Here is a 12,377-nt window from a genome sequence, read left to right as displayed (position 1 = left end):
TCGGACGAAGATGAACTTGACGAGTTCTTCATGCAACTCGGCGAGTAGGTTGAAGGACCTTTGGACATCAGTTTAGAAGGAGAACCTGTCGAGTCAATGCCTAACTCGACGAGTAGAGACGGGATTAAGGACAATCGAATGGGTAGGGACTCGACGAGTTGGCAAGCCAACTCGGCGAGTCGGGTCAACTGGAAGTTGACTTTGACTTGGACTTTGACCTGGTCAAGGGTAAATGGTCATTTTACCCTAAGTACAGCTAGCAGTGTTTGACTGAACGTTTTGTGGGAATTATAGCCGGAGGACTACCGGAACAGCAGCAGCAGCAGTAGACAGTCAGTTCCCGCTCTAATCAGCAGCTACTTTGAGGTGAGTTACCTTCCAGTAGCGGTGGGTTTACGACCACAATGTCGGCCCACCAGTAGGAGTTCTATGTTAGATGATTGTCTTTGTGATATCATCTAGGTTTGCTACTACCTGATATGTTATATGCTGGCATGCTATGTTATATGTGATAGTAGTAGAGTTCGGTCGTTAGGACCGAAGGGTAGGTCAGACACCCCAGCTATGTCTGGCAGTATGTGATGATATGTTTATATGCCAATATGATCTGTTATATGTGTTAGTGGTAGTAGGAGGGGAACAGTCCCCGAGGTTCGGTCGTTAGGACCGAAGGGTAGTCAGCACCCCAGAACGGCTTGATATGGGTAGTCAGCACCCCAAAATGGCTTGACACGGGCAGGACGACACCCCAGAATGGCCGCATGGGTAGGTCGGCACCCCAGAATGGCCGTACCGGGTAGGTCGGGCACCCCAGAATTACCTGGCAGTATGTATGATATGTGGTTATATGGTATGTGGTACAGTGGGGGAACTCACTAAGCTTCGTGCTTACGGTTTTCAGTTGTTGTTTCAGGTACCTCTTCTGTCAAGGGGAAGGAGCTGGCACGGTAGCGGTGCATCACACACACGCTTCTGTTTTCCGCACCATGAGACATTCTGGGATTCGTACTCTGACATTTTGATTGATTACATGTTTTGGTTTTCAGACATAGTATATGTTTATGAAATGGATTGATCAGACAATGTTTATTTACAAATGATTTTACTAAATATTGATTGAAAAAATGAAATTTTTGGACGTGAAAAATGGGTCGTTACATACAACAAGCTTATTCTTTAAGAGGCGACGTCAATGAGAATTCTAAGTCCAATCCTTCTCTTGAGCATCCCAATAAACCCACTTTCTGGAAGGTTTATAATAGGACACACAAGCCTCGTATAGGAAAGTGATTACATCAATTAGTTATATGGTCGGGGAGAAATCTTATATAGTGAAACATGACCGTAAGGAGATGATATTATTTGAATTATAAAATATTCTTGAGCTTGTATTCAGCGTGGTGGCTGGGATGATAATTTGTTCTTTAAAGCTTCATGGTTTTTCCTGATTTTAGTTAAATAACAATCGTTCCATTTGTCAACCTAATTCTCGTATGTTCTTATTTTACATTCTTATAAAAGTCACATAGTTTTATATAGTAATCTTACGAAAGTTATTGATAGATAAAGGCCATAAAAATGGAGTTTATAGTGATGTATGCAAAAAAATTATGTGATGTGATTCGATAAAATACAATATGTGGTGCAATTTTCTATGACCGTATCAACATGAAATATGTGATTTTTAAAATAGGGAGAATTTCATATATGCCCCTCTTAAACTTCAAAATATCATATTTTCTCCGTTTAATTTCTCAATATCATATTTACCATTCATAAACCTTCAAAATATCATATTTGCCCAAATCGTTTTTTATAATGTTTTTAATATTTTATAATCATTTTTTATACCTTAGAATTATTATAATAATTAAGAAATTTAACCATATTATCTTTATCTCTATTATAGTGGAATGTGAACTTCTAAATTGTTGGAATGTTGACATCTTGATAGACAAAAAGATTCATCTTTAACCTAGAATGTATATTTTGATTGTTTAGCTTTTGTTATTGTTGATTATTATCATTTTTTAGATGGAAGATATTTTAGATATTATCATTGATTTTAAAAAGTGCATATACGATATTTTAATATTGAAGAATGACATATATGATATTTTGATGTTTAAAAAGGACATATATGATATTTTGAAACTTTATGAAGGGTAAATATGATATTTAGAGATTTTATGAAGGATAAATATGATATTTAGAAATTAATTTGGGTAAATATGATATTTTGATGTTTAAGAAGGGTATATATGAAATTCTCCTTTTAAAATATAGCAAAGTAAGATATATATTACAACAACTTTTAACAACATATAAATAATATAAAGTCTAACCTTTATTGAGAAGAAATAGTTTTATTTCCATAAAGTTGTCAAGACAATTGTTTATATTTTATTTTAGAATGATTTTAGTTTCAATATAATTTTTTTTTTGCAGCAAGCATAGCACATCCAACATAAACCTACACTTCTCAGTAGGAAAGCAAACAAGCCTGATCGAGCTCGGTTTGTTTAAATTTTTTTGAGCTCCGGCTCATTAAACATAATACATGCTCGAGCTTGGCTTTGGCTCGACTCGTATAGTGTATATCTAATTCCCTAAAATAGTGTTTTTAAATATTTACTTATTCTAATATATAAAAATATAATTCAAAATTTTATATTATAAATATGTAGGTTCGGTTAGACCTGCGAGCCTAATTGGGCTTAGTATCACATACTTAGAGCTGGAGTTCATTTAGACTTAGAGGTGGAGCTCATTTAACAAACAAGCTTAATCTTCAGCTTAATCTTGGCTTAGACTCGTTTAAAATCGATTTCCAATCAAACTTTTAATAAGTTGATTCATAGTAACTCACAACTAGTTTGACTCGATTGCAACCCTATTTATCAGAACCATATATACACTTGTATGATGTCACAAGGGCACCCATCGTCAAACCAAAAATAATTCTTTAAATACATGCTATCAATACATTTAAACTTATAAACTTATAACATGTTATAATTCGTTAAACCAATAAAAATTCTCATTTACCGATTGGTTTTTCTATAATATAATCAAGATCCTAAAATAACTATCAATTAAAGACTATCAATACATTTAATGATTTAAACTTATAAACTTATAATATGTCATAATTCGTTAAACCAATAGAAATCCTCATTTACCGATTGATTTTTCTATAATATAATCAAGATCCTAAAATAACTATCAATTAAAGACTACCAATATATATATTTTTTTATACACAATAATAAAGTTGAATACATATCGATACATATCAATTAAAGACTATCAATACATTTAATGATTTAAACTTATAAACTTATAATATGTCATAATTCGTTAAACCAATAGAAATCCTCATTTACCGATTAGTTTTTCTATAATATAATCAAGATCCTAAAATAACTACCAATTAAAGACCAAGTAAGACCAAGTATGTTGCAAATACAACCTCATGAGACCAAACGCGTTGGAATGTTGCTATCATACACCCCATTCATCGCTTTTTTCGCCTGCAAAACATTAGTAGATGTTAGCATTATATGTATATTTCTCTAAGTGTAGAGAAGTATTATATTATTATCCTTTCTTAGTTTGTTATATATTTTCCTTTTCTTCTTTTGTGGCTAATGTAATAAGCAACTTTTCTGTTTATTTAAATTTATTCTTTTGATTCATCTTTTTAGAAAGACATTTATTTTACTTTTGTAATCTATATTTTAATTGAAGAAAATGAATCATAAAGAATGTTATAAAAATTAAAACATATTTTTTACGTGATGAATCATAAAAGCTTTGGCATTTCATCATCTCATTGTATAGGGGACAGGAGTTCTACAACGGCTAGAGACAGTCTCTTTCACCCTAAGACTAAACGGAATGGTGGGTATTTTTTTTATACATATGATGATATGGAAGTGGCTTGATGCGCTAGTTGGGAGGGAGGGGGACCCATCATGTTGGTGATGTGAGTTCTCATGACTCTAACTACCTTCACAATCTTTACTACAGGTGAGTGTGTAGTATTTGGCTGATGTGGTTGGCTCTTTTGCGTGATAAGTTGGGATGCTTACCTGTGGAAAGTTGGAGTCCTCGGTGTTTTAAGTTGAGTTTTTTTAAAAAGAAAATCAAAAACTACAAGTATCTTGGTAGATGTGAGACTTTAGAAGAAGATAAGAAGCTTTATATACATAAGTGATGTCATACTTCTTTTTCCCAGTTCGTACAAGCCGTGATTATTAAAAGCAGCGCTGCTTGAACACCACTCCCACAAATAATCCCCATCCACAGACCCTGCAAACGAATTCAACAAAATCAAGCTCACTAAAAAAAAAAAAAGAAAAAAAGAAAAAAAAGAGAAAAAAGCTAACAAGAAATCGAACATCACCTTCCCTCCCAACCCGTACACAAATGTCAGAGCCATGGCGAAAGGAATGCCGACGAGGTAATAAGCTCCTAAATTCACCAACGTGCAGATCTTCTGCCAACCACATCCTCTCGCAACACCTTTGATTTCAGACCACGAGAATCATTAAAACCTTTGGGGTTCTGTTGGTTTTTCACAAACCTGCCACTTTAATTGGCAGTGAACAGTAACAATAGAGAAACAGAGTATACGAGCTTAAGCTTTGTCTTTGATTAGAGAAACTGAAAAATAGAGGTGATAACCTCAACATACATGACTGCTCACTATTTAACAATAAAAAATGCGATTAAAGTGCAACTACTCCTACTTAGCTTAAGACTCGGTAACATAGCCCACATGGCTTTTACTTATTCAAAGCAGTAAACTCAACGTGCATCTAAGCAATAACTGAAATAAACAATAATAAAACTTATGATATCTGAATTATTTTCATCATTTTTTCCCCTTAATTCAGAGATCATACCTGCTTAACTCCAAGCAGATCACGCATCACTTCAAACTTCAATTTTCCAAGTGGCTTTGTCAAAATATCGGCTTTTTGTTCTTCACTTGGTACAAACTTCACTGTGATTTCTCCATTCTCCACACATTCTCGGATGAAATGGAACCGTATGTCTATATGTTTGCTCCTTCCATGGAAAACAGGATTTTTCATTAAATCAAGGGAGGACCTGTTATCCACTTTTATTTCAACTGGGGGTACATTTTGACCTGTTATTTCTCTCAGAAGCCTTCTTAACCACAACCCCTGACAGGCTGCTATAGTTGCAGCCATGAATTCAGCTTCGCAAGATGAGAGAGCCACACTCCTTTGCTTCTGAGATGCCCATGTGATTAAGTTGTTGTTCACATAATACGCCATACCTCCTGTACTCCTTCGGTTATCCAGGTCATTTCCATGATCACTATCTGTGTAACCAGTAAGGCTTACACTTTCTTGCCCTTTTGAGTACCTTAAACCAAAATCCAGCGTACCTTTTATATACCTGAGTATATGTTTTACAGCTTGTAAGTGTTGACTTGTTGGCTTTTCCATATAGCGACTCACAATTCCCACTGCAAAAGTGATATCCGGTCTCGTGTGAGTTAGATATCTCAATGCTCCAACTAAGCTTCGGTACTCAGTGGGGTTGACACAATCTCCTTCTCCATCCTCTTTCAGCTTGAGTTTGTGTTCCATTGGAGCTCTTGTGGGGTTGCAATCCTTCATCTTTGTCTTTGCAAGAAGGTTCTTAGCATATGCTTCCTGTTTCAGTGTAATTCCCCCTTCATTTTGATTTACCTCGATTCCAAGATAATAAGTGAGCAGACCCAGATTGCTCATTTCAAACTTCATGTTCATATCTTGTTTGAACATTTCCACCGTCTTTGCGCAGCTTCCAGTCACCAACAAATCATCTACATAAACGCCCACGATTAATGTGTTCCCTTTTTCTTTCTTCGTGTAGACTGAATACTCGTAAGCACATCGTTTGAAACCTAAGTTCTTCAGGTGTCGGTCCAAGCAGGCATTCCATGCCCTAGGGGCTTGCTTTAGACCGTACAAGGCTTTTGACAGCTTCAGAACTTTGTGAGTTTCACCTGTCTTCTGAAATCCTTCTGGTTGCGTAACGTAAACCTCCTCTTCCAAATTACCATTTAGAAATGCCGATTTGACATCTAAATGGTGTACTTTCCATCCGTTTAACCCAGCTAAAGCCAGAATGAGACGGATTGTCTCGATTCTTGCCACAGGTGCGAACACCTCTTCGTAATCAATTCCATGCCGCTGTACGTACCCCTTCGCCACAATACGAGCTTTATGTTTCAAAATCTTCCCTTCTGGATCTCTTTTCAGCTTAAACACCCACTTTAACCCGATGGGTTTTCGATTTTTCGGAAGGTCAACGAGCTCCCACGTTTTATTCTTCTCGATTGAACCCAATTCTTCTTTCATCGCTTGCACCCATTCGATCTTTTTACTGGCTTCGAAATAGGTTGTGGGTTCTTCATTGTTACATAGTAGCAATAAATCTTCAGGGGGTAGATGAATTTCTTGTGTGTTTTCGTACAGATCAGTGAGTAATCTGTACCGCAGTGGGGCTTCATCGCTGCTTGAGCTCTCGTCGGTGTTTGGGGATGATTGTGAGACCGGCGTGTTTGTAGCGATAGGAGTATTAGGGTTAATTGGGTCGGATTGCTGGTTACTGGGCTGACCCGCTTCGGCCCAGTCTTCATTTTGTTGGTTTGACCCAACTTGATCAGGAGTATCTGGGACCCACTCGCCTTCACCATTCCAATCATCATCGTCTTCATAGAATTCTTCATCAAAGTTTACTCCTTCTACTGTAAAACTTATTCCAGGTGTTGATTTAATCGTATCACTCTCCCCCCAATTCCAGGCACGAGTTTCTTCGAACACAACATCTCGGCTGACATACATTTTCCCATTACTGGGATTTAACAATCTGTATGCCTTTGACCCTTTTTCAATTCCGAGATGAACTACACGAATGCTTCTATCCTCCAGTTTCTTCAAGTGACCTTTTGCAATCTTCATGTGGCCGACACATCCAAAAACTCTGAGATGATCAATGTTAGGCTTCCTCCCCGTCCACATTTCGTACGGTGTGGAATCTTTCAAAGCTTTTGAATGAACTCTGTTTAGTACATAAACAGAGTATGCCACTGCTTCACCCCACAACGTGTCTGGCATTTGCATTGTCTTCAAGTTGCACCTCACCATCTCTAACACCGTTCTGTTTCTTCTCTCCACAACTCCGTTTTGCTGTGGGGAGTATGGAGCTGTGTAATGTCTTTCAAGGCCAGTCTTTTTGCAGTAATCTGTGAATTCTTTTGACAAGAACTCACCACCACGATCTGTTCTGAGTACTTTGATCTTTTCATCGGTTTCAGTCTCCACCTTCTCCCTGAATTCTTTAAATACGTGAAAGGACTCATCTTTTGTCTTCAATAGATAGGCCCACATTACCCTGCTAAAGTCATCAACCATTAGCAAAATATACCTGTTTCCAGCCGGTGTGGGTGGTGAGATTGGACCACACAAATCTCCATGAATGAGTTCTAGTTTCTTGTTAGCTCTGAATTTGGTGTGGTGTGGGAATGGGCTCCTTACTTGTTTTCCCACCAGGCATCCCTCACAGGGTTGTGATTGAGTTTTCACATATGGCATTCCTTCTACAAGCTTCTTTTCCACCATTTTCTTCATCAAATCAAAGTTAATGTGACCCATTCTCCTGTGCCACAGCCATGATTGATCATCTGTTTGTGCAGTCAAACACATGCCATCAATCTCCTCCAACTCAATTTTGTAAAGTCGGTTTTGTGACCTTAACACCTTCATCAACATCTTTCCCTTGGAATCTCTGACCCATAGATATGGATCTTTGATTTGAATCTCGTCACCTCCTTCAGCCAACTGTCCCAAGCTGATTATGTTACTACACAGATCTGGGATGTAGTACACCTCATTCATCTTCCTTTGGCTACCATCTTTACACCTGAATATAATTGAGCCTTTTCCTTCGATTTTAACTCGAGATTCATTCCCGAATTTCACAAAACCTTGAACAGTTTCATTCAAATCCATGAACTTGGATTTGTCTCCAGTCATGTGGTTACTGGCTCCTGTATCTAAATACCAATAACGAGTTTGAGTTTGAGAATTACCGTGTGTACGCAATTTTGGGTTCAAATTCTCTTCATTTAGATACACTTTTCCTTTGTCTTCATAAGTTGCAAGCAAGAGAGCAGGTTCATCATCTTCCTTAACCAAATTGCTTTCATGACTTCGTTCCTTCCTCGGGTTCTTACATTCAGCTGCATAATGCCCAAATTCTTGGCAATTATAGCACTGAATGTCAGCTTTATCGCGACTGCTTGAGGAGTTTTGACTGCCTTCCTTTTGGTGTTGTGAACCACCTCTTCCACGACCACCACGTCCACCATTTCTTCCTCGACCTCTGCCACGACCTCGTGACCCACCAAAACCTCCTCGATTCGATTTGGATTTGGAAGTGTCACCCTCTGTCTTCTTTTTGTTCTTCTCTGACCATTGTTGATAGGTCATGAGAAGCTTCCTATCATCCGGTTCACCTGGCCCCTTCATTCTCTCTTCATGAGCCTTCAACCTTCCTATCACTTCTTCAACTGACATCGCGTCAAGGTCACCAAACTGCTCCAAAGTGGACGCAAGTTGGATGAATTTTGGAGGAACAGCCCTAAGCAGCTTCTTCACTACATAGACCTCTTCGATCTTCTCACCTAAGGTACGTATGGTGCTGACCATGTTGGTTACTTTCCCAGTAAACTCATCAACATTTTCTGATTCCTTCATTGTTAGGGCTTCAAGCTCTGCCTTCAAAGTTTGGATTCTCGCTGTCTTCACACGATCTGCCCCAATAAACATAATCTTCAATGCTTCCCATGCCTCCTTTGCTGTTTTCTTTTCAGCCAACACCATCAGCAGATCTTCGGGAATACCCTGATAAATGGCCGCCAATGCCATGTTATCTTTCTTTGCTTCAACTAGGGTATTCGCTGTTCTGGGCTCCACCGCATCCCAGACGCCTTGTGCTAACATGAAGACCCTCATCTTGATTGCCCACGCACCATAATTGGTCCTGGACAGCATCGGGTAGTGCAGAGTAACATTTCCTTCCTTTTCACCGTTTCCGTTATTTCCTGACATCTCTTCACGAGACTGATACTTGGGCATACACCAGTTTATGCTCTGATACCAAATGTTGGTTTTTCACAAACCTGCAACTTTAATTGGCAGTGAACAGTAACAATAGAGAAACAGAGTATACGAGCTTAAGCTTTGTCTTTGATTAGAGAAACTGAAAAATAGAGGTGATAACCTCAACATACATGACTGCTCACTATTTAACAATAAAAAATGCGATTAAAGTGCAACTACTCCTACTTAGCTTAAGACTCGGTAACATAGCCCACATGGCTTTTACTTATTCAAAGCAGTAAACTCAACGTGCATCTAAGCAATAACTGAAATAAACAATAATAAAACTTATGATATCTGAATTATTTTCATCAGGTTCATGGTTAATCGATCGACATCTTGTGTGTATATATAAGTCTAACCTGATAGCACACCTTGGATTCCATCCATGACGTTTGATACAGCGAGCACAGGCATAACTACCGACATATAGCTCACAACTTCAGCTTCATCGGTGTACAACTTAGTCCAAACGCCACCAGCCACCACTAAAAGCAATCCAATCAAGAGTACTTCTGTGACAACTAGTGATAAAGCAACCCATACCGCTAATTCTGCCGCTTCGTGTTTTCCTGCTCCAAGTTCATTTGAAACCCTGGTGCTGTTAATCAGCGCGATAAACCATAAATGTCAGTAAGTACTAGTACATATATATACTAGAAAGATATAGATCTATGAAGAGTATATATATATATATATATATATATATATATATACCTGACTGCACTGCCTAAACCGAAGGGGATTCTGTAGGCCAATGAGATTGTACTAAGACTGAGAATTAAAGAAGATTTGAAATATATGTTAGTATGAAGTATGAAGCTCAATCTTTAAGTGGAAAAAAACAGGGTTTGAACGCATGCAATGCACCTGATACACATCATCGATGTTTCTAGCTTTGGATTTGGAAGGATTCCAGAGAGTAAAACCAGAAACTCATACGACCAATACTCCAAGCTTATATATATGATGAGAAAAAAAAAGAACCGAAAGAAGGTATCTTTAAATTTTTAACAATAAAGACCGGAAAAATGGCGAAAAAAACAAGCAGCATTGATTTGAAACTGACCAGACCATGAGAGCTGAAGGTATTCCTAAAACAAGAAATCCGGCAAGATCACGAACACCATCTATAGAAAACCCGAGCCATGTTCTTTCACAGGTATGTGAAAACTTGATATAAAGACCCAAAATCAGCACATTAATCCAGTACGAGATGGCAACCGAGAGAGCAGCACCCGAGCTACCAAACCCAGATTTGGAAACCAAGATCCAACAACATAACACATGAAATAGGCTTGCAAATCCTGTGCTTATCATTAATGGCTTCGTGTTGTTTTGAGTCTGCAAGAATCTGATCTGACATTGAAGTAGACAGTACGGAAAGATGCTGGGGATCAACCAACGTGCGTAATTCCCAGCTTGTTCTGAGATTTCCAAATCTTGTCCAAAATACGTAAAGATTTGTCCCGTGGATGCCCAAATCAGAGAAATTGGGATACCCATTAGCATCAGTATTGCCATGGCTCTTTGCAAGTGTACACCAAGCAGATGATACTGTTTTGCACCATAAGCTTGCCCACAGAATGTTTCCAATGCACTCCCCATACCCATCTGATAAGAAATAAAATGAATCAATTTAACTATATATACAGAACATGACCCATAAGAGGAAACACAAGAGATCTTTTTGTTACCATGAAGGAGAAACCCGTGACACTGGCGAAAGAAGTGGCCATAGACGCACCGGAGAGAGCAAGCTCTCCAAGATGGCCTATGAACATGATTGATGTTAGCAGAAAACTGTACTGAAGAAAGCTAACGAGAATAAAAGGGCCTGCTAACATCAGTTGTTGCTTCAGTTCTGTGAAAACCTCGGTTACATGATCAAACTCAAATCTGTATTTCGAGTTTTGGATTATAAGAGAAGACCCGATAAGCGGTCTGGAGTCCATTTCTCTTCAATTTTCTATCCTTGATCGATAGTCTTTGGAACTTTTAATTAAACAGAAGAATTGATAATAAAGGTATTAATTAAAATTTAAAACACATGGAGAATTGAATGAGATGTAATTTGGTGCAGGGCACTTGATTTCGGAAAAAGGGATGCAATGTGGGGAGAAAAAGACATGGAGAGATTTGTAAAAGCTGACAATGAACGTAAAAGATACATAAAATCACATTACTTTTAAAGACTGATCATGCATGATGGATAACGTGCGATTTGACTAGCCTAACAGTTGGTGACTCAGTAATTAGGCCTCGTGGATCTAATTACGCTTTAATCATCTGATAATCTATTGTACAATTTGCATTATTGAAGTCGAAAGCAAAAAAATTTAAGCTATCTGCTTTTTGCCCCACTCGGAAAAGCTTTGGCATACCCGTAGTCGTAGATATGGTACATTCATCGATGGAGCTGGTGTTTGCTTCCAAAAAGGCCTTATCCTCGTCTGGAAAGTGGAAATGATCAGAATTCAGAACAACCCATATTCCTTGGAAAGATCGTTGTGGGACTGTTGGACACTCACTTTGTACATATGTAATAAATTTGACCAATGTTGAAATTAATACTCGCAATACTTTAAGTTTTTGGTGGAACTTTTTTTATTAAAAAGTTCATTTTAGCTCCATAATAGAAGAAGTGCTTTTTCAAATTGCTTATTTACGTCACCTTAATCTAAGTATCTATTTACAATATTTATAATTGGTTGAAAACCAACAGACCAACCAAATCATTGAAAAACTCTTGGGCAAACTTGTTAATTAACAAGCTTTTTGAAAAAGTTATGGTTTGAAAAAATTTCTCCAATAGCTTTGTCATATTTCATACCCACCAATTTTATTAGATTATTTTATTGTTGTTTGTATAATTAAGTTATCCAGGCTCGAATATTCGGCATTTAATGATTTTCATATACGTTTACCAACTTCTCATGTTAGAGAAGTAGACATCTATCAAATATTGTCTCATATTCTTTTAAAAGTATTATAGTACAGATTTTTGCCTTTCAACTTTTGTTGATATCACACAAAAGAAGTAGTCTGCCGTATAATGTCCGTCATAATGTATATCATCACAAAACAATTGTCTCCATGGTCAGTGCATGGTCACTTTCATTTCAATTATCATGGTTGTGTGAAGTATTTTCCATACGATTAAAGGTGTTCCCCAATATTATGTCATCA

General features: G+C 37.7%; 1 protein-coding gene across 3 annotated transcripts; it reads right to left on the bottom strand.

Annotated features, from left to right (window-relative positions):
• Positions 1-3,326: 3,326 nt before the first annotated feature.
• On the bottom strand, positions 3,327-11,429 carry LOC145100353 (protein DETOXIFICATION 16-like). 3 transcript variants are annotated; one of them, XM_079037657.1, is made up of 8 exons: positions 10,886-11,429; positions 10,258-10,802; positions 10,059-10,145; positions 9,906-9,962; positions 9,563-9,789; positions 4,409-4,527; positions 4,228-4,314; positions 3,327-3,533 (listed from the first exon to the last, which is right to left on the bottom strand). In XM_079037657.1, exons 1-8 carry the CDS (start codon positions 11,141-11,143, stop codon positions 3,474-3,476), a joined length of 1,440 nt encoding a protein of 479 aa, XP_078893783.1. In that variant the 5' UTR covers positions 11,144-11,429; the 3' UTR covers positions 3,327-3,473. The 3 variants fall into 3 exon arrangements, with proteins under 3 accessions (XP_078893783.1, XP_078893782.1, XP_078893780.1); XM_079037656.1 differs by having other exon boundaries at positions 9,551-9,789; positions 10,886-11,424; XM_079037654.1 differs by having other exon boundaries at positions 4,228-4,527; positions 9,551-9,789; positions 10,886-11,426.
• Between the last annotated feature and the right edge of the window lie 948 nt (positions 11,430-12,377).

This window comes from Lactuca serriola, chromosome 4 (genome assembly GCF_051521515.1).
Source record: "Lactuca serriola cultivar US96UC23 chromosome 4, Lser_US96UC23_V15, whole genome shotgun sequence".
Taxonomy (NCBI): Eukaryota; Viridiplantae; Streptophyta; class Magnoliopsida; order Asterales; family Asteraceae; genus Lactuca; species Lactuca serriola.
Note: the sequence above shows the minus strand (reverse complement) of the source record. Positions and strands in the feature narration are given on the sequence as shown.